The 22,018-nt window shown below is 39.3% G+C and overlaps 5 protein-coding genes across 5 annotated transcripts; all 5 read left to right on the top strand.

Moving 5' to 3' along the window:
• Positions 1-3,604: 3,604 nt before the first annotated feature.
• On the top strand, positions 3,605-6,058 carry LOC112180155 (carbonyl reductase [NADPH] 1). Its single transcript, XM_024318661.2, has 4 exons — positions 3,605-3,799; positions 3,953-4,211; positions 4,316-4,510; positions 5,255-6,058. The coding sequence occupies exons 1-4, from the start codon at positions 3,699-3,701 to the stop codon at positions 5,648-5,650; spliced, it is 951 nt and encodes a 316-aa protein (XP_024174429.1). The 5' UTR covers positions 3,605-3,698; the 3' UTR covers positions 5,651-6,058.
• Positions 6,059-7,350: 1,292 nt separating this feature from the next.
• LOC112177331 lies at positions 7,351-8,924 on the top strand. The gene is made up of 2 exons (XM_024315627.2): positions 7,351-7,445; positions 7,784-8,924. The coding sequence occupies exon 2, from the start codon at positions 7,785-7,787 to the stop codon at positions 8,922-8,924; it is 1,140 nt and encodes a 379-aa protein (XP_024171395.1). The 5' UTR covers positions 7,351-7,445; position 7,784.
• A 5,080-nt stretch (positions 8,925-14,004) lies between these two features.
• On the top strand, positions 14,005-16,079 carry LOC112179350 (succinate dehydrogenase assembly factor 2, mitochondrial). Its single transcript, XM_024317749.2, has 5 exons — positions 14,005-14,193; positions 14,306-14,413; positions 14,516-14,642; positions 15,539-15,607; positions 15,701-16,079. Exons 1-5 carry the CDS (start codon positions 14,108-14,110, stop codon positions 15,845-15,847), a joined length of 537 nt encoding a protein of 178 aa, XP_024173517.1. The 5' UTR covers positions 14,005-14,107; the 3' UTR covers positions 15,848-16,079.
• A 198-nt stretch (positions 16,080-16,277) lies between these two features.
• Positions 16,278-17,973, top strand: LOC112179348 (uncharacterized protein At4g14100). Its single transcript, XM_024317747.2, has 2 exons — positions 16,278-17,042; positions 17,547-17,973. The coding sequence occupies exons 1-2, from the start codon at positions 16,574-16,576 to the stop codon at positions 17,726-17,728; spliced, it is 651 nt and encodes a 216-aa protein (XP_024173515.1). The 5' UTR covers positions 16,278-16,573; the 3' UTR covers positions 17,729-17,973.
• A 1,142-nt stretch (positions 17,974-19,115) lies between these two features.
• On the top strand, positions 19,116-19,862 carry LOC112179349 (chaperone protein dnaJ A6). Its single transcript, XM_040511301.1, has 2 exons — positions 19,116-19,586; positions 19,809-19,862. The coding sequence occupies exons 1-2, from the start codon at positions 19,116-19,118 to the stop codon at positions 19,860-19,862; spliced, it is 525 nt and encodes a 174-aa protein (XP_040367235.1).
• The last annotated feature ends 2,156 nt before the right edge of the window (positions 19,863-22,018 follow it).

Consider the following 22,018-nt stretch of genomic DNA (forward strand, 5'->3'; position numbering starts at 1 on the left):
TGCAAATCTCTTTGTTGATTTACCTAAGGAACTATAGGTTTTCCATTTTCTACTTAGCAATTAAGACCTAGAACGCTAGCATATCTTAATATGGAATCAATCATGCAATTCGAATCATAAGCTGACCATCAAAGAACACAAAAACATGAAAGGTGAGATTGAAGCACAAAATCAACAAAGATCCAAGAACATATAATGAAATCACAATTCACAACCTAAAAATTCTAAAACGTTTTCATGCTTCAAGGCTATAGAAAACTAAACATCAAAACATACTCTTTATTCTAACAAAATTTCGAAACATCCGTTAACAACAAAATCCTAGAACGCTAGTGAAGTTGTCTTTAATGTTACAAAGCAAAGAAACTGATATAGGATTGGGCATACAAATGGTACCTGAAATATAGGCAATTAAACACTTTGACTCCCACATTCAAATTCGATAACCTTGACTTTATCTTGGAATATAGATTTTTTGGGTATAAATCTTGGAACATAGCTTTGGCATCCACATTCATGAATTGCGGGTCCTACGTACTAGATTAAAAAATAAAATAAAAACAACCTTACCAGAACTACCAAACAGATTTTTTTTTTAGTTGGAACTACCAAACCGAATGTTGGTAACGAAAAATTTCGTAGAGGATTTTGACTCACCAATGAATGCGGACTGGAGCGGGAGCTAATCGGGAACGATCTAGAAAGTTTTTTCGAGTGTTGACTTGGAGTTTGACCATTCGCTCGAGGAGAAGGGGGGTACCTGCAGAAAACCCTTCGATGCCTAAGTCAGTACGTTTCTTAGTCGAGGAGTAGAAAGAGTCGGAATGGGATGGTTTATCTGGAAAACAAGCCTTCCTTTATATAGACAACGACTTACATGGGGGACAAACTACCATTATTTCTGCTTTTATGGCTACATTTACTTACACATTTGTGACAAAAATTATTGTTGCTTTAACAACGGTTAATCATTGCCTACTTACGACAGTCATTCATTGCACATTTACTACAGTAATTCATTGCGCGCTTATAATCATAGTCATTGCGCGTTTATTACAGTACTTAAGGCCGTAATCATTGTCGCCTTCATGACTGATAGTACCACCAAAATAATGACCAAGTTAACTGCCATAATGAAAGGTCCAAAAATAGTTGACCACTCTCACTCCGAATTGATGTATGAAGAAAAAGTTTAGGTACCACGTTGATCATCTTTGAATATATGTTAGAAACTGAAGTGTTGGGTTGTCTATGTTCTAGGCGCCAGTTATGAAATTAACAAAAAGAGTTCCCATCTTGTGCCTTGGTACACAGACCACAAAACACTAGCTGTAATTCTTTCTAGGTGTGTATGTTCCATGCATGTCTACTTTTCAGTAAATTCTGACGACAAAAAAATCACTAAAAGAGAATATGATCTCTCCTGTTGTCTTGTGCAGCAACAAAGTTGGAAGAAGTTTGGTTGACGACTTGACGGTGAAGTCGTCTTAATAATAGTATGGTATTTATGCTTTCGGAATCTGGTGTACCAATGTAATTGTTGTTTATCAAAAATCTTGTGTGGAGTTTGTCAATATGAGTTCTTGTATTTATTGGTCAGTGCTTTATATCAGATTATTTATATAATTTGATGCACATAAAACGGATGTATTTCAAAGTGACTATCAGACCGACTATTGCATGACAGTCTCGACGATGACCAGAAGGATTGGGGATCTTGCTATTATTGACAAGGCTTGGGATCTTCTCGAACTTTTTGTCCAAAGCTGATGTTCCAGCTTCTATGGTATAAATGGCATATCATTTGTGCTAATATTCTTATCGAATAAACTAATGACTATTTCTTTAATTTCAACTGGTTGCTTTGGTATAATAAAGTATTTTATTTTATTTTATTTTTTTGTTGCTCTTTCAATGCTATATTTTCTCTTTCAAAGCAATAGCTTACAAATATTGTTTGCTCCGGGGTGAATAGTAATCACATTTGCATTTAGTTTCATATTTATGAAAATATCAGGCTCAATTTGTGGACCTTTAACTAAGAATTACGTTTAATGGAATTGATTTTTTATTTGATCTATTGTATATTAATTTTCTGATCTGAGTGCACTACATTTTGATTTCAGGCAATAGAAATACTGTATGGCAGTTTGCAACATCACCTAATAGACATTGACATAAAGATGGTGGGCTTTGCTCGAGATTTGGGATCAAGAAGGTGGGCAGAGCACCGCACAATAAGGTGATGACTTCTCTTATCCTTGCCTCATTGTTGTGAATTGTGGTTGAGTTCATTAGAGTTTTAGACTCCTGATGATATAAAAAATAATTTTTATTTTGACCTTAGAAAGGTTTAGAAGTTGGGGGAATACGGGTTTCAATTTGGGCGTTTCTGTTATGTTGCTACTCCTTGAAGCCTCAGACAAACATGCCTCTTTGTAATTACTGCTTTGATTTGAAAACGCTCCCGTTTTATAGGTTTCTAATCTCTATTGTTATTTTCAAGAGCAATTCGTTATACAGCAGCAACGTCTCAAGCGCTCTCAACAGGTACATAAAGTGATTTTACATTTTTACTTTTTGATCCTACTTGAAAGAAATAGAATAAAAGATCCACTAACTACGTAGATTGTTAAATCATGCTGCTAATGATGTAATTATTCGGGTTGCAGGCACTTGCAGAGTTGCAGGCAAGTTGAGTTGTAATGTTTACATTAACCTAGCTAATAGTTATTTTCATGATGATATTTTTGTTTCTGTTGATTTTTACCCTTTTGGATTATGAAAGCGATTTGAACAGGCAAACACTGTTACCGCTGTGGAACTCACCTGCGGTATTAAGACTGTTGATGACCATAGAGAAGGCTGAAGATTTTTTGGATGACAACGGCTAAATGGATGGAGATGGGAATCCGCCGGCAACCTCTAATGTCTAGAGGTGAAACTGGAGGAGTAATATGGATGGATTGACCAAGAATTCTTGTCTCACTCCAAGTAGAATTGTAATTTTTAACATCATGTACAAATATTAATTAATTACTTTATTATCATTTCCGATCTCATTTCTAAGTAATTGCGCTTAATTCTAATAGTCCAATACAAAAGAACACAAATAAGTACCACATACAAGATTTGGTAACCAATGAAACTATTGTACATCTTGAACCGGCCGCTAACTTACATAGATTTTCTCTATGTAACAAGTAAATGAAAAATGCTACTTGTTACGTTGACCACTATAATGATAATCTATATATAACTAAATGATGATTTTCAATTTAGAGATATTACCGGTTCAAATCAACTGTATAACTGAAAAATAAAATCAGCCATTTACTTCAAATTATTAGATCTTATTGGTTCAGTTTCTTTTGTTATCCCAACTACGCGTACAATTTGATCAAAAGAAGAAAAAAAAGAAGAAGGAAATCTATGGCTTTAAACGACTGTGGATATAATTACTTAATTAGGGTGTGATTTGACTTTTGACCAAAGAGAAACATCGGACAAGGCACTTGACCAGCAAAAGCAGCCACGTGGCATGTTCCGGGTCCCTGATGCTCCTAGGGCCACGGAGGATGTGATAAAATTCTTAATCAATCCTAAAAACTTTGTTATTGCAACTCTGCTCCGCCTTCCTCCTCAGGTCTCAAAATCTCAAAGACTCAAACTTTGATTTCGAATCCGCAGGAAAAAACATGGGTAAAACTGAAAAGACTGAAAAGGCCAAAGAGAGAAGAGAAAAGCGACGCCAGGAGATCTCTCTTCTCAGAACCATCCCCTATTCCGATCACCAAAGGTCACTTCTTTTCTTCCCCCATTTTGATTCATCTATTGCAATTTCTTGACGTAATGTTTGAATCGGAAGCAAACCCAGAAACCCTTTTTGGATTCATGCATTTGAGTTGTAACCCATTATTGTGGATGTTTGAATGTGTGTGTGTGTGTATAGGTGGTGGTCGGCTGAAACCATTGCGGTGGTGACCGGAGGCAATAGGGGCATTGGATTTGAGATTACTAGGCAACTTGCGGCGCATGGAGTGACTGTTATACTTACATCCAGAGACCCCAATGTGGGACTTGAAGCGGCTAACGTCCTACAAGAAGGGGGTCTCAATGTGTTTTTTCATCAGCTGGATGTGTTGGAGCCAGTGTCCATCAAAGAGTTTTGTGACTGGTTGGTGGAAAACTATGGTGGTTTGGATATTCTGGTGAGTTTCTGAGATTGGGTTACGAATGTGAGGTGTAAGTATGGACTTATTTTGGAATGTGTCATGTGGGGTTTTGATCTGTTGGCATTGTTTCGCTATTCCAGGTGAATAATGCAGCGGTTAATTACAATCAGGGGTCTGATAATTCTGTGGAGCATGCAGCTCAAGTGTGCTTTACGAATTATTATGGCACCAAAAATATGATTCAGGCTCTGATCCCCTTGATGAAGCATTCATCTGCCGGAGGTCGTATTGTTAATGTGAGCTCAAGATTGGGGAGACTAAATGGTAAACGAAATGTAAGTAAAAAAATTGTTTTGCTCTACATTTGTTGATTCTCATTGGATTATGCTTTCTTATCTGGCATTGCATTTGTAGTCATAGGAAGCCATTGTTTTGTGTATGTCCTTAAAGTTTGGTGGGAGGAGATCTTTTGAAAATGTTGTTGTACTGGTGGGGATGAATAGACCACTTCCCTGTTCAGTGAGATTGAGAGGAAAGAACGTATAAGTTGTGTCAGATGAAACTTTGATTGAGTTCAAAATGAGCATATTGCTCCAGAAAAGTACACTCCTTTATGTTTTTACCGACCAATCACATCAAGTTCCTAGGAGGCCTTAGGTGACTGATGAGGCAACTGGCTGCTGAGTAGCAGAAGGAAGACTTTATTGGGAAATCATGGGGCCAGGTACTATGTTGATATGAGGTCAGGACTGTCGCTTCTAGATTTAGCCCCTACGTGAGCCTCAGTAGCTTTCCAGCTGCCTCGGTTTTTCTTATCCCACTAAATAACCTTTATTTTACAGATGAATTATTCTTTTTGTTCACCTTCACTTTCTTTTCAATTTGATTAATTTGGAATATGCATATAGATTGCATTATATGATAATAATATCAAGTGTAGGCTAACATCATTCTTAAATCGTAGCACCCATCCACAACCATTGCTGCTGGTCCGCTTACAAAAGTTTCCGTCATGTTTCCCTGATCATGCTCAAGCAAAACTTTGCTCCATCTCAAACTGATTATGTTTTAATTGACAGAAAATTGAAGATCAGAATTTGAGAGAACAACTTGCCAATACGGAAACGCTCACAGAGGAAATTATTGATGGAGCAGTAAACAGTTTTCTAAAACAAGTAGAAGAGGGCACATGGGAATCAGGTGGATGGCCTAAAACGTTTACTGACTACTCGGTATCAAAACTTGCGGTCAATACTTACACCAGGCTAATGGCAAAGATACTCTCTGATAGACCTGAAGACGAGAAGATCTATATCAACTGTTACTGCCCAGGTTGGGTAAAGACTGCTATGACAGGCTATGCTGGGAACATATCAGCTGAAGAAGGAGCTGACACTGCAGTTTGGTTGGCCTTGCTTCCAGATCAGGCAATAACAGGGAAATTTTTCGCTGAGAGACGTGAGATAAAGTATTGAGGTCATCTGGCTGAAGACTGAAAGTTTGTGAAATAGTTCAATTGCTTATCCTGGACTGATATCCACCACAACCAAGATGAAAGTGAAAAATCTATTGGAAACAAGTCTTTAGCACTGCATTGTGCCGTGAAGGAATACTCTGGTAGTGTTGACAAAGGTAGTCAGCAACTACCATTGTAGGATGGAGACGGAAATGATAGATCCTCTGATGCAAGTGATATCAGCATAGGTATGTCACTTGTTTTTGTGTCATCGGAAGTCAGAATTCTTTAAGCACCATTTTGTTCCGGTCCTTCTAAGTAATCGGATTAAGAGTAGATCAAGCTGGGGAATTGTAGTTATTGTTATGCCTCTGTTTCTTTTATTTAGCTTTACACACTCTCAATGCAAGTGGTTTTTCTTGGTGCATTTGAAGACTTTTGCTCTACTATTAGTTTGTTTGATTCTGCTCTACTACAAATGTACCAACTCTTTGTTGCTCCCAAGATCACTTGAATTTCATGGTACTTGAGATCTTTCTTTTGGCTATGTCGCTCGACCGATTACATTTCTTAAGTATACATGTATACAATGAAGGATATTAAGTGCAACAAACTCAGACAAGCCTTAATTGAAAGGTCACTTCTTTTTTTTCCCGAATGTAATCGAAACTGTATTACTCCCAGCTGTTTCATCAGCAAAATAAGGCTCGAGTTTATAACTTTATATTATACTTGAGACTTTTGATGGTCAGGAGTGAGGTGTTGCCCTACTTCATATGTACCAAAACTTTATTCTTGTTGTAGTATATATGAAACATGTTGTATTGTTCATAGTATAAAATGTCTATGTCATGTATAAGATAGGTATTTTAGGTATAATGACTTGTGAGTCAAGCTTTATGCCAATGGGGAACAAGTGTGGCAATCATCATCATCACAACCACAATGTGAAGCTGCAAATGAAGAAGCCACAAGGAGAGGCTACAATTGAAGATGCCATCAAGTTGTATCATTATTTACTTCAAATTGTATCCCTATAAATACCTCCTTTGAATGAAATGAAAGACACACTTGAATCTCTCTCTCTTTCTCTCTCTCTCTCTGTGTCAATTTACTTATCCTTAAACACGTTATCAGCACGAAATTGCTCTAGAATTAGGATCAAAGTTGAGAAGAGAAGAGGTAGTTCATAATCCAATCGAAGCCATTTTCTCAAACTTACAAAAAACCTCCAAACCCTAGCTCATATCAAAGCCCTTGATTCAAGAAGCCCAGAACCAGTTTCAGAACCTCCAGAACCGGCCGGAAACCGCCCGAACCGGCTGCCGGAAGAACTGAACCGCTGCCGGACCGCTGTCGAGTCCTGCCGAGCTGCTGCCGAGTCCTGCCGAGCAGCTGCGCAGAAGGCCTGCCTAGCATCTGCCGAGCTGCTGCCGAGCTGCTGCCGAGCTGCTGCCGAGCTGCTGCCGAGCTGCCTGCCTACCCCCTGCATACCTCCTGCCGAGCTGCTGCCGAGCAGCTGCCGACAGGCCTGCCTACCCCCTGCATACCTCCTGCCGAGCTGCTGCCGAGCAGCTGCCGACAGGCCTGCCTACCCCCTGCCTAGCAGCTGCGCAGCAGCTGCCGAACTCCTGCCGAGCATCTGTCGACACGACTTCCCGACAACTTTTCCGGCGACTTTTCCGGCGACTTCCGGACACTTTTCCGGCGACTTTTCCGGACACTTTTCCGGCGACTTTTCCGGCCACTTCCGGTGACTTTTCCGGCGACTTTTGGGCAACTTTTTCGGTCATTTCCGACAACACTATTTCAAGGTATTTTTTACTAAAAGTTCCCGCTTTTGAGTTTTTATTTATTTTTCTCCTCTTTTTCTTTTTTTGGGAACTTACAATTAAAAAGCGGAATTATAGAAATTCACGCTAAACGAACTAAGAGCGTTCGTGGTCAATGAACTAAGAGTGTTCATAATATCCGGACTAAGAGCGTCCGCAAGCATCGATTTATGACCTTACTAAACATCATTGTTTCGGTCTAATCCAAATATTTTTGGAAATTGATTTCTTGGTAGCATAGCTCGGAAATCTTATTAATTTAGTTTTTCGTGGAAGTTTTAAACTCCGAAACTAATACATCTTTTTCTTCTTATTTCAAGGATGTCGAATGAACCTAGACTCGATTTTCAAATCCTTGACTCAACTGGTTCGGATTACCATAGTTGGAGAACCGACGTTGAGAACCATCTCACATCAAAAGGGATATTGCCCATAATCCAGGCACCAAACGCGGGCCTTGTGTTCCAACGAACACCCATAAAGCATGCACAAGCAATTATCTTGATGCGACGCCATATGGACAAAGCACTCAGATTAGAGTATATGTCCATCAAAGATGCAAGGAACCTATGGGTAGCGCTAGAAGAGCGCTTTGATAATATCCAAGATTCCCTCCTCCCTGACTTGAAGATTCAATGGAACAATTTACGCTTCTCCGACTTCAAGTCTGTTGCTGAATACAATTCAGAAGCTCTTCGGCTAAGAGCCATGCTGAAGTTCTGTGAAAAACCTCTCACAGAAGAAGAGCTGATTGAGAAAACTCTCTCCACCTTCCCCGTCGCAGCAATTATACTATCAAAGCAATATCGCACTGAATATAATGTTGGACGACTTACGAAGTTCAATGAACTTATCAATATTTTGTCGGTAGATGAGAAGCACGACAATATCCTTGTAAAGAATTATAATTCAAGGCCCGTAGGAACCAAAAGCGTTCGTGAGGCGAATTATAATGCACCCAAGAAAGGGCGCAAGGAGCGGTACCCTACTAATAAGGGGCATGTATACCCTAAAAAGGGAAATGACGGACGCATGGGTCCATACAACCGCCCCAATAAGGAAGGAAACCGCAACTTTGGAGCGGGCACACGTGGTGGCAAATCCACACGTGGGAGAGGAGAATATAACAACACCATGGGCCGTAACACTGTGGGCCGTGGAGGTCGCATAATACGCCGTGGTAGTAGCAGCAACAACCCGCCTAGGGAATATCCACAACGTGCACCTCAAATAAAGAAAGTCAATCACAATGACGTGTGTCATAGGTGTGGATCAATCGAGCATTGGTTTAAACAATGCCAAGCAAGTACACAACTAGCTGCAAGCTACAAGGAGTACAGGGAAATGAGGGAGCAAGAAGCTCACCTTGCTGAAGAAGATGATGGTGAAGATGTAATTCTCACCATAAAAGACTTCAAAGCTGGAAATGAAGAGCACGAGGATGCCGCAGACTTTGATTAAAATAGTCTTTTCTATTTTCCAATAAAACGGCAAATGTGCCTTAGTCAAATAACAATTGTATTGACTTTTTCTTATGTGGCGTACTCAATGAAGTATGATGTCTAGGCAAGTAATTGAGATCATGGTACTTAAGCGAGCCTCGCTCCACCAACATCTCTATACTTACCTGGTCATATTTTATTGAAATTACCAAACGGATTGAGCAATTACAATTTGTATAAAGTTTGATTTTATATTGGAATAAACTTTGGAAACTTTGATGTAATCATTGACTATTTTCCCTATTAATAAAGTATCGCATTATCAATGTCATTGACATGTGTTAATATTCCGAACTTTATTTTTCAGTATGTCTTCGGGAGAATTGGAATGCCTTCTTGATAGTGGCACCACACATACTATATTACGACATAGGCAATTATTCTTATGGATGACACCTAGTCAATCTTCAGTGACCACGATGGCAGGACCATCTCAATTGATTCATGGTCGTGGACCAGCTCAATTTCTATTGCCGAATGGCACAAATATTAATGTCGCCGAAGCTTTATATGCTCCAAGGGCTGGAAGAACCCTATTAAGTTTTAAAGATATAAGAGCCAATGATTTTCATGTGAAAACACATTGTGAGAATGGACAAGAGTTCCTTTACATCACCTCTAATAACTACGGAAATACACGAGTATTAGAGAAACTCACGTGTCGCTCTAGTGGATTGTACGCAACCACTATTAGAGTCATTGAATCCAACCATGTCATGAATGAAAAATTATAGGATTCCGACACATACAGGCTTTGGCACGACCGTTTGGGACACCCAGGTCGTGATATGATGATCCGTATATTAAAAACTTCACACGGACATCCATTCTTTAAAACAAAAAGGAATACGAACCAAAAAGAGGTTCAAAGAATTACTTCTAAAGCATATCATTCGTTTTGCAAAGCTTGCTCTTTAGCAAAAGTAGGATCGAGACCATCCTATGCAAAAGACATTAAAGAAAATATACCATTCTTACAAAGAATACAAGGTGATATCTGTGGACCTATCCATCCAACTTGCGGACCATTTAGATATTTTATGGTGTTGGTTGATGCATCGACACGTTGGTCACATGTCGTGCTCTTATCCACAAGAAATGCTGCATTTGCTAAACTCCTAGCACAAATTATTAAGTTAAGGGCTCACCACCCTGATCATCCTATTAAGTCAATTCGTCTTGACAATGCTGGGGAGTTTACATCAAAAACTTTTGATGATTATTGCATGTCCATTGGGATCGAGGTTGAACACCCCGTCCCTCATGTACATACCCAAAATGGTCTCGCAGAAGCTGCCATTAAAAGACTTCAAATGGTTGCTAGGGCATTGGTTATGCGCACCAATCTCCCTATTTCTGCTTGGGGCTATGCAATATTACATGCAGCTGTGCTTATTCGTCTAAGGCCCACTGCCACCCAACCTTTTTCTGCATCCCAGATGGTGACTGGGTATGAGCCTAATGTCTCACATTTACGCATATTTGGGTGTGCAGTCTATGTGCCAATTGCGCCACCACAGCGCACTAAAATGGGTCCTCAAAGACGACTAGGCCTTTATGTTGGCTATGACTCCCCAACCATAATCCGCTACATAGAACCCTTGACAGGTGATCTATTTACCGCTAGATTTGCGGATTGTCACTTTGATGAGACAGTCTTCCCGTCTTTAGGGGGAGACATGAACATAACTAATGTTCAACAAAAAGGACAGGAATTGTCGTGGTTTGTCCCCACTTTGTCTCATCTTGATCCCCGAACTGCACAATCTGAAAAAGAAGTGCAGAGAATTCTCGATCTTCAGAACGTAGCAGAATCGATGCCTGATGCGTTTTCTGATATCGCTAAAGTGACGAGATCACACATACCTGCTGCAAATACACCTGCAAGGATTGATGTCCCTAAAAGACATAATGCCATCTCAAAAATACATGAGAATGGCGCCAACGTTCCCTCTATGGGTGACACATTGGCTAGGCCCACGGCTCCTGCCAGGAAGCGCGGGAGACCTATAGGTTCGATGGATTCTCGCCCAAGAAAGAAGGCGAGTTTGGCACAAAATAATAATCCATTAATCATAGATATGAATAATCCATCTCACGAGAATATTCCGGATTATGGTTATGTCCAAGAGACACCATTGGGGGACGCTCCAATGTCAGAACCAACTCCAGAGAATAGAGAAATCTCCATAAATTACAATAATGTACATGAGATGATGGATAGAAATTCTATGGCAATTGATGATGCGTTTGCATATCATATTGCAAAAGGAATCATAGAATATGATGATATCGAACCTCGCTCTGTTGAAGAATGTCAACGAAGAGCGGATTGGCCTAAATGGAAAAATGCGATCCAGACTGAATTGGATTCACTAACAAAGAGACAGGTATTTGGGCCTATAATGCTGACACCACCAAATATAAAGCCTGTTGGCCATAAATGGGTCTTTGTTAGAAAGCGTAATGAGAAAAATGAGGTGATGAGATATAAAGCCCGCCTCGTGGCGCAAGGTTTCTCACAACGCCCTGGAATCGACTACGAGGAGACATATTCTCCCGTAATGGACATTATAACGTTCCGCTACCTTGTCAGTTTGGTAGTTTCCGAAAAACTTGACATGCAGCTTATGGATGTAATTACAGCATATCTCTATGGGGATCTAGATTCAGAGATATATATGAAGGTTCCTGATGGACTTCAATTACCAAAATCAAGTGGCTCTAAACCACGGAGCGCGTTTTCAATAAAATTAAGACGCTCACTATATGGATTGAAACAATCCGGACGGATGTGGTATAACCGTCTAAGTGACTACTTGATTGGAAATGGATATATTAACAATGAAATATGCCCTTGCGTGTTCATTAAAAGAACAAGTTCCGGATTTGCAATTGTAGCAGTTTATGTCGATGACATGAACCTAATTGGAACTCTAAATGAGTTAAAGGAAACTGCTAAATATTTGGAATCCGAGTTTGAGATGAAAGATCTTGGGAAAACACGGTTTTGCCTCGGAATAGAACTCGAGCACCGTAGTGATGGGATTATGATCCATCAGTCAGCATATACTCAAAAATTACTAAGGCGCTTTAATGAAGATAAAGCAAAGCCTGTAAGTACTCCCATGATCGGCCGAAGTCTTGAGCCCACAAAAGATCCGTTTCGTCCAAAGGATGAGGACGAAGAATTATTAGAGGCTGAAGTACCCTATCTAAGTGCGATAGGCGCATTATTGTATTTAGCACAATGCACAAGGCCAGATATCTCATTCGCAGTGAACTTGTTAGCTCGACATAGTTCTGCGCCAACACGCCGCCATTGGATTGGCATAAAGACAATCTTTCGATACTTAAAAGGTACGATTGATATGGGCTTGTTTTATCCCTACAAAGAGAAAATAAAAGACGGAAGATTGGGATCAGACCCTATGAGGCAAAAAGCCACCTTCCGTAATACAGACGCCGGCAACACCATCCATGGTGACCGACGTTCTCCTCCTCCCCTCCATCAAAATAAAAATAATGTTTTGATGGGCTTTGCTGATGCAGGGTATCTCTCTGACCCCCATAAAGGTCGCTCCCAAACAGGTTATGTCTTTACCATGGGAAGCACGGCGATATCTTGGAGATCTACAAAACAGACACTTGTCGCTACTTCCTCAAATCATGCAGAGATTATTGCTCTACATGAAGCTGTGCGTGAATGCATATGGCTAAGGTCTATAAATAGACACATTCGAGGAACTTGTGGTTTGAAGTTTACCACGGATAAACCTACATGCATTTACGAAGATAATGCAGCTTGTATTGAGCAAATGAAATTAGGTTTTATCAAGGGTGACAATACTAAACATATATCGCCGAAATTCTTCTACAATCAGCAACAACAAACACTTCTAAACATTGAAGTAAATCAAATCCGATCAGAGGATAATGTAGCGGACTTATTTACTAAGTCGTTACCAAAAACCCCTTTCGAGAAACATGTGAAGAGTATCGGATTAAGAAGATTATCCGAACTCTCAGGGGGAGTCTAAATCAGGGGGAGTATCTAGAATCATACTCCACGCTCAATGCGCGTTGCACTCTTTTTCTCCTTCGACCAAGGTTGTTTTTTTCCCACAGGGTTTTATTACTTGGCAAGGTTTTTAACGAGGCAATTTCGAAGCGCACGGCTTAGACAAATACTATCAACATGAAATATCCAAGGGGGAGTGTTGTAGTATATATGAAACATGTTGTATTGTTCATAGTATAAAATGTCTATGTCATGTATAAGATAGGTATTTTAGGTATAATGACTTGTGAGTCAAGCTTTATGCCAATGGGGAACAAGTGTGGCAATCATCATCATCACAACCACAATGTGAAGCTGCAAATGAAGAAGCCACAAGGAGAGGCTACAATTGAAGATGCCATCAAGTTGTATCATTATTTACTTCAAATTGTATCCCTATAAATACCTCCTTTGAATGAAATGAAAGACACACTTGAATCTCTCTCTCTTTCTCTCTCTCTCTCTGTGTCAATTTACTTATCCTTAAACAATTCTGATATCTTACGCTCCTTCACTAAGATTTTCTTCCCCCATTGCAAGATCAGCATTTTCAATTTTTGGCCCAATAAGTAAATTTATAGCAAACTGATTCGCTACACACAAGTTGAACCACTTAAGCAACGTCACACTGTTAGACATCTAGATATGTCCAACGTGTCACTACACACAATACAGATATAACCGATTGAATCCATTACAAATCCAAAATGTACAAAAACGAAACTGATCTGATCTGAAATTGCACATCCGGCAAAGAACGAGCGAAAAATTTACCATTGTTGTTCTGGTTGAGGAGCAACTGAGCAAGAGTGCGTCACAGGTGATTAGGCCCTTCCTTCTTCTTTCAGAGGCCAGTTTGAACCTCTCGCCCTTGAGTTTTAATATTCCCCCCGGAGAGGAAAGTTTTATTTTTTATTTTGGTCGAAGAAAGGCCACGATGGCATAGGAAAGGTAGAAGCTTTTAGGGGCAAGTCCTACATTGTTGGTCATTAAACCCACCATACATATATTTTCTCCCTTCCTTTTCTAGGCTTTCGTCCGACACTGGCTTTTAACCCATCAAAACTAATCGAACAAACAAAATGGCAAGCTTGAGAAGAGGTTTGATCACAGCCCACCGAGCTCTCAAATCCAGCAACTCCATCTCACCCACTCAGACCCTTCTCAGGTATTCATTCATTCTTTTATGTATAAGCAATTCATATACAAAGATACAAGCTTTGATTGCTATATACAAAGATACAAGCTTTGATTGTGTGGTGGGTTGCTTTAATTTTCAGGCCTCGATATTGTAGTGGCTTAGTTCAGCGCTCTTATTCTACTGATAACACCAGCAATCTACATATCGACCTCTCTAATGAAGAGAGCAAACGGCGGTTATGTAATAGGTGGGTCTCTGTGTCTTTGCGTTTTACAGTTTTAGAGCTTAAGTGGTTTTGGAAGTTGGTTTTTGATTCTGAAACAAACTTGGGTTTTTGGGTTTGGAACAGGTTATTGTACAGGAGCAAACAGAGAGGGTTCTTGGAATTGGATTTGGTTCTGGGTAAATGGGTGGAGGATCATATTCATTCCATGGATGAAAATGGAATTAAATCTCTTGTGGATGTTCTTGACCTGGTAAGTTTACTTTGTTCATCTCTTATCTTTTAAATTTTGCTGCTTTTGGAGTGCTTTCAATTGGTTTTTAGCTTATGTTGTGTATTGTAAAGTGAGTACTATGCTGTATTCAGAATTTGTTCATTGGAATTTAAGTTGACAAGTTCCTAATATGTGTGAAATATATTAGGCAATCTTTGTAGCTAGAAAAGCCTAATGGCATTGATGTTCGTATGTTCTGTTAGACTATCTGGAAGTGTTGAATTCTATAGAACATCAGATCAGATGTATTCTCATGGTGATTCCCAGCAGAGAGTAGCAATTTTCTGAAGTTTGTTCGTCTTCTAGTGTAGAATGTTCATCCTGAGCACTTGACTGATTATTTCTCAAGAAATTCAGTGCCTTTGAGAGTAGGGTGACCCCTTGACTGGATGCATTTTGATCTAGTGATAGCTGCACATTCAAAGTATAGCCTTTTTCCTTGTTAAGTGTTTCTTAGTCAGTTTGTGATGCCAGTATAAATAGGTATTCATGATTTGCGTTCATTGGATTGCATAATCTTAAGCTATAAGATAACTATAGTGTTGAAGCACTTGACATCAAAGCATCAAATTGTTTGATCAGAAACATACCATGTTTTAAACTGTTTTATTTTCATCCTCAAATGGATTCAACTATGGCAGAGGTTCTGAGCATTTAAATAATGAGATGGTTACTGAACTGCTGCTGTTTTATACTTGTATGTGACAACGCTGGTATATATCCCATTAATTTACTCGGATGTTATTTTACTGGCCAGTAACTCGGGGAGACAAACTGCATCAGTAGCTCTTGCATTGATATTTGCAAGTGAGGTCTTTAGATGAAGTGGGAGCTAGAGCATTTGTTTATTTATCATGTGATGTTCTTTTCTACAGGAAAATCCTGATCTATGGAAGTGGTTAAGTGGCCAGGAGCAACCACCTGAGGCACTCACAACTAATCCGGTGAGCTGATCTAGAAATGTGAAAAGTTGCTCTTTCAATTCATTGCTTTCTTCTTTATCAATTCCATTTAATTCAAATCATCTGTGTTTGTAGGTTTTCACTGCAGTGCGCAGCAAGGTTACAAACAACCTGGACAGCTATGCTGCTCCTGAGACACGAGCCGCACCCGGGAACCCATGGGTTAGAGGATGGGATGATATAAAGAAATATCAGGGCGGTCCCATAACTGGGAACCAGTAGTTCTGTCATTTCTTGTACAAGTTAAATTTCATACGGTGTGTTCATTTGTGACGACTTAGGGAAGAAAAATACTTATTGGAATTAGCCATGCCTAGTCTTTACTAATAAAACCAAGAGGTATGGCAGGCATTATCTCCCTTGGTTCTTATTTTCTGGTGTAGCCCTTGTTTCTCATTTTGTCAAGACCCCTATGTTATAAACTTATAAACAATACTCTCTCTCAGTTTGTGTCTGCATACTGATCAATAATGAAAGGAGGAGAAAATAATATTCATGTAATTTTCAAAGGTGCAGTTACTAGAAAACAGGATTAGAAATGAATTCTGTTGGTTGTTTGCTATTCTAATCTGGAAGAAATAGAAGTGTTAACAAGAAAATCTTTGTGCGTGTGCAACCCAGTGTGTTCTTGAGAAAAACCAGGTTCTTGTTTAAGCATGTGAACTGGGTTCTTAAAAGCGTGGATTTTGCTTTTTCCAGTTTCCATAGTCTCCACTCCCCCGCAGATTTTGTTTCTCAAAAAGCAGATTTTTTCCTCTCTAAATTCTAAAAGCCATCCGTCCTGATTATAAATACCTGAAAGAATATGTGGGTGAAAGTGGAAATTTCTTATCCCAACTTCCCAAGATTAGATTTTTCATATTTTAGTGGGGACAAAATTCAGTATGTATTAAAATCCAGCCTCACAGCCCTCATCGTTTTCTCTTTCAAGCAAAAAATTCATCAACAATGGCCTCTGCACCAACCACACCTATGTCCTTGTTTTTCCTCCTCCTCCTAGTGATCTCCTCCGTCGACATCTCAACTTCCGATGACCCGACTCCGGCGACATGGCCCCACCAATTCCACTCGGTTCTTTACGTGAACAACAGCGGAGCTCTTCAAATTTTGGACCTGTGGTACGACTGGCCCAACGGTCGGAACTTCAACATAATCCAGAACCAACTGGGAAAGCTCAAGTACGACCTGGAGTGGGACAATGGCACTTCCTACGTCTACACTTTGGACTCCGACCGGGAATGCAGGGTCTTGCATTTTGAGGTGGGCATTCTCCGACCCAACTGGCTCGACGGTGCAACTTATCTGGGTCAGCGCCACGTGGACGGCTTCCTCTGCAATGTGTGGGAGAAGGTTGACTTCATCTGGTACTATGAGGACGTTGTCACTAAGAGACCTGTCCACTGGCTCTTCTACACAGGTACGAAACTTTGTCCCTAACTGTCACCGTTTAACTGCACATTGTCTTTGTTCTTTTAACAAGGCATGTTGAGGCTAGGTTGGTTTATAACTATTGTCAAATTGATAGTCTGGATTATAAGGTCGACCCTTGTTCTAATGTGTGATTGATAGTATCGGCTATTGATTCGGAAATGTTATACTTGGTTAGCCAATTGGACTGTTCTCAGATTTACTGTCTAGGTCACTGATTAGGAAACGTTACTTTCTTAACAATTGGACTATTGTCGGATCGACAATCTGGGTCTTTGATTAGGTAAATTCTTGTTTTAACGCGTAAATGTGCAATGTTAGATTGGTAATATGACTAAAAGAACATGTCACATTTCCAGAAACATTACCTATATGATTTTGTGGAGCAAAATTGGCTAGATTTCTAGTGTTGAGTGAATCTTAGAGCATATTGCGGTTTAGGGCATGTTCTTGACTTCAATTGCTAATGGTAATGGTTTGTGGGATGATGCAGGGATGAGTGCTCATGTGATGACATTTGAGGTGGGGGCACAACTTGAGGATGAAAAGTGGAATGCTCCTGTTTACTGTTTCGAGGAGGCTGCTCAGTTGGAAAGCAATAAGAGCTCCCTGGTTGAACCTATGGCAATAAATTATTCTCATGGGAGGCTGGCGAGAGGAGTATTGGATGCTTGAAGCTTCAATGGAGACGTGATTCTGATTTCCGAATGCAATTAGCCAATGAACATATCAGACAGGTTACTTTCCTTTGGACATGTTTTGAATAGCTTTTCAGTTCTAGTAAAATATTCCTGGTGTTTGTAATCTACTAAGTTTTAGAAAGCTGCAATCCAAAACCAACAATATTTGCATCTTTTCGGACGTGTTATGTTATCTAATGCGTTCATTGATGGATTGTCGAACATATTATGTTAGCAATACTAGCTAGTTTATGTTGGTGTACGATCAGATAGAGTCAGAGTCCGAACTCCTATGACCTTATAGGCACACAAGAACAAGAAATTCCTCCCATAAAGGAAACTCATGCCAGTTCCTATCTAAATGCACCTTAGTAGCCCTAGGTGATGCTCTATTTGATTTTCCTATTAACATCAGGAAAATAGATTGTAGAACTGGCATGAGTTTGAATTTGTATTGGACAGCAAGATTAAGTTTCCTTTTAAATCTCGACCAAAATGTAGATGTGTTGATGAGTTTGAGATCACAATAAAGGATGGAGGCATGCCAATGTACCTGAGGCCTTCTGTAAAAGGCACATTAAATGGCTATTTCATTGTGGATCAGTACTCTCCAGTGATGTACTTGTCATCGCTACTAGGCAGCATGACACACACACACACACACACATATATATATATATATATATGAACACACACATACACACACACAAAGAGAGAGGAATGCAGGATCAATGAAATGCCAAGTCAGAGAAAGGAACGTATTTCTGATTTTAATGAGATTTAGTTCTCTGGTGTGCTCTGCTCTGTGCAACTCTTTGCTTGGTGTTTATTTATGGTTTGGGTTGTTTATCCTAATAAAATTTGCAAATTCTCATTCAGCCAAGCTATATATACTGTATTTATATATATAATTTGTTCATATATTACTGTATTTATATTACTGTCCTTCTCACAGAATCTCGGATAGTAATGTGATCTAGCTAGCTAGCAGAGATTCAGCATGGATATCTAGCTTGGATATCTCAATTTGTATCCGCACAGTTATCAGATTAACCATTGCTAGGACATTATCCATCACCTGCTTCTTGAATGAAAACCAGCATCGTTACCATAAATATTACAGAACCACGATCAGTTGCAGAGATTAAATAGCTAGGAAGTTTGATCGTGTTTCCTTTTTATTCCAACAATACTGTAAGTGTTTCCTAATTTGATTTGATTTGATTTGATTTTCTAGGTGTAGCTTCCTTATAAATAAGAGAAAAACCATAGAAGAAATTGTGATTGTTTTTTCAAAACCAACGAGTACTCTATAGTCTATATGTACCTAAAAAATAAATCGTTCAGGCAAGATTGAATAACTCGTAAGAGATCGAATTCAAATGGATTGGCAGAGAGCTCCAAAGAAAAGCGATAGCCGTAGGAACTATTATGACATCCTTGAAGTGCCTAAGAATTCTTCACAAGATGATCTGAAAAAGGCTTCTAGAAGAGCAGCCATGAAGCACCATCCCGATAAGGGTGGTGATGTAGAAAAGTTCAAAGAGTTGGGCCATGCATACAAGGTTCTGTGCGATCCACAGCAACGTGTCATCTATGACCGGGACGGTGAGGATCAGTTTGGCGAGGACATGTACGGTGAGGACCGGTATGGCAAGGACCAATACGGTGAGTACAAGTACAGCCAGAACAGATACGGTCAGGACTGGTACTGGTACTGGTACTGGTACGGTTCGAACCAATACGGTCAGGACTGGTACGGGAATCGGTACGACCAGGGCTGGTACGGCCAGAACCGGTATGGTAAGGAAAAGTATAGCAAGGACCGAGATCAGACTGGCGAGCAAAGGGATGTAGTTAGACTAATCTGGTCCCTAGGTTTGATGGTTATTATTAGTTTGATTATTAAGTTATTTTTTTTGGGTGAATACTTTGATTATTAAGTTTGTTACCTAGTTTGATTACATTTTTCTCTAGCTAGCTACGTAATTATATATCAATTTTCTTAGTTTGATCATGTTTTCTAGTTGGAGTATACGTGTCTCTTAGTTTAATTATTAGATTTTTTGGTGTAGCTTACTGCTTGCTTAGATATAATGAAATACCTCCCTAATAATATCAGTTATTAGGGAGGTGCATCTCTAGTTAAGAAAGTGATGTTACAATAATCAATTATATGATATCGGCCATGTTCAACAAACATATTTTCATTCTCAAAATAAAAAAATAAAATAAAAAATTGGCTTATCCATGAGGCACTTTGTTGCACTCCCTAGTCCCTAGGTTGGAAAACAACATTTCTTTGGCTACAAAAACCTAAGGAAGGCTTAAATTTCCTCCACCAGAAAACCTTCCTCTGCCCAAACACTGATCAATGGCATTAACCAAATGCCTATCAACTTCAACCACCACTGGGATAATTCCCATGTCATAACCCTAGCCTGTTATGTTGAGCAAATGCTCAGTTTGCCCATAGCAGAGATTAAGCAGAAAAACAAAATCAAATGAGTAGGAAATCTCAATTTGTATCTGCTAATTGGTTATCATAATGAAAGATTAACATTAATAAATGTGACTTGCAAAGGGGCAGTGATTCTGAATAGCAATCAGCAAATTCCACCACAAATTAACCTGCTTTTCTTTTGACATGTTTGGATAGCTTTTGAGCTCTAGTAAAATGGTTCTTGGTGTTCTTAACTAAGCCTTCTTTGCTGATTTAGCCACATCAAAAGCTGCAAATTCAAGCTAGCCATGTATGCTATCAACTTAACATAAGACTTAATGCATGGTGTGGTCATTTGATAGATTGTTAAACACATCATGTCAACACTAAGATCTAGTCATATACATTCTCTACCAACATAATATCTGACAGTCATAATGTAAGAACAAGAGCACGATCAGATAGAGCAGAGTCCCAACTCCTATGATCTTAGAGGCACACAATAAGAACAAAAAATTCCTCCCATAAAGGAAAATCATGCCAGTTCCTATCTAAATGCACCTTAGTAACCCTAGTTGATTCTCTATTTGGTTTTCCTCTTAACATCAGGTAAATAGATTTTAGATACATGAGTTTGAATTTGTATGGACACATTTGGACGGCAAGACTAAGTTTCCGTGTAAATCTCGACCAAAATGTATATGTGTTGATGGGAGTTTGATCGAGATCACTATAAAGGATGGATATCAGTACTCTCCGGTCTGATGTAATCGTCATCGCTACTAGCTAGGCAGCATGATATTCATGAACACACACACACAGAGATATATATAGGATCAAGAAATGCCAAGCCAGAGAATGTTAATGAGTTTTAGTTCCCTGGTCTGCTCTGCTCTATGTAGTTCTTTGCTTGGTGACTATTTCTGGTTTGGGTTGTTTATAAAAATCCTAATAAAATTTGCAAATTCATAGTCAGCCAAGCTAAGTTATTCACTTCTTTCATGTGTTTCATATATTACTGTATTTATATTATTGCTCTTCTCACAGAATCTCGGATAGTAATATGATCTAGCTAGCTAGCAGAGATTCAGCATGGATATATATATCTAGCTTGGAAAACAACATTTCTTTGGCTACAATAACTAAAGAGAGGCTTAAATTTCCTCCACCATATCGAAAACCTTCCTCTGCCTAACACTGATCAATGGCATTAACCAAATGCCTATCAACTTCGACCACCACTGGGGAGTAGGAAATCTCAATTTGTTTCTGCTAATTGAGTATCATAATGAAAGATTAACATAAATAAATGTGAGTTGCAAAGGTGCAGTGATTCTGAATAGCAATACAATCAGCAAATTCCTCCACAAATTAACCTGTTTTTCTTTTGACATGTTTGGACAGCTTTTGAGCTATAGTAAAATGGTCCTTGGTGTTCTTAAACTAACCCCTTCTTGCTGATTTAGCCACATCACAAGCTGCAAATTCAAGCTGTCCATGTATGCTATCAACTCAACTGAAGACACAATACAGGGTGTGGTCATTTGATAGATTGTTAAACACATTATGTCAACACTAGGATCTAGTTATGTACATGCTCAGCCAACATTCTTGTCATGCCTTAGTAGTCAATTGATTAGTATTAAGTTGTACTCAACTACACTTGGATTTAAATCTAATGGTAAAAAATAAGGGCATTCTAACTGTCCTATTATTTTTCACCCTTGGATTTTAATTCAATGGCAACTGAGCACGATTGACCATAGATTCGACTGCCCACCTGAGCCAGACTGATAATCTTGCATTATTTATCAGACGGGAAATACTCTCACCATCCTTTCA

The sequence above is a fragment of the Rosa chinensis genome, chromosome 7, assembly GCF_002994745.2.
Source record: "Rosa chinensis cultivar Old Blush chromosome 7, RchiOBHm-V2, whole genome shotgun sequence".
NCBI classification, from domain to species: Eukaryota; Viridiplantae; Streptophyta; class Magnoliopsida; order Rosales; family Rosaceae; genus Rosa; species Rosa chinensis.

Excerpts from the sequence above, each read along its gene's own strand:
- LOC112180155 (XM_024318661.2), top strand. The coding sequence starts at position 3,699 with ATGGGTAAAACTGAAAAGACTGAAAAGGCCAAAGAGAGAAGAGAAAAG. Across the intron at positions 4,212-4,315 it reads ATGGTGGTTTGGATATTCTG|GTGAATAATGCAGCGGTTAA; the intron begins GTGAGTTTCTGA and ends TCGCTATTCCAG. Across the intron at positions 4,511-5,254 it reads GACTAAATGGTAAACGAAAT|AAAATTGAAGATCAGAATTT; the intron begins GTAAGTAAAAAA and ends TTTAATTGACAG.
- LOC112177331 (XM_024315627.2), top strand. The coding sequence starts at position 7,785 with ATGTCGAATGAACCTAGACTCGATTTTCAAATCCTTGACTCAACTGGT.
- LOC112179350 (XM_024317749.2), top strand. The coding sequence starts at position 14,108 with ATGGCAAGCTTGAGAAGAGGTTTGATCACAGCCCACCGAGCTCTCAAA. Across the intron at positions 14,643-15,538 it reads TTGTGGATGTTCTTGACCTG|GAAAATCCTGATCTATGGAA; the intron begins GTAAGTTTACTT and ends TCTTTTCTACAG. Across the intron at positions 15,608-15,700 it reads AGGCACTCACAACTAATCCG|GTTTTCACTGCAGTGCGCAG; the intron begins GTGAGCTGATCT and ends CTGTGTTTGTAG.
- LOC112179348 (XM_024317747.2), top strand. The coding sequence starts at position 16,574 with ATGGCCTCTGCACCAACCACACCTATGTCCTTGTTTTTCCTCCTCCTC. Across the intron at positions 17,043-17,546 it reads CCACTGGCTCTTCTACACAG|GGATGAGTGCTCATGTGATG; the intron begins GTACGAAACTTT and ends GGGATGATGCAG.
- LOC112179349 (XM_040511301.1), top strand. The coding sequence starts at position 19,116 with ATGGATTGGCAGAGAGCTCCAAAGAAAAGCGATAGCCGTAGGAACTAT. Across the intron at positions 19,587-19,808 it reads AGACTGGCGAGCAAAGGGAT|CTTACTGCTTGCTTAGATAT; the intron begins GTAGTTAGACTA and ends TTTTTGGTGTAG.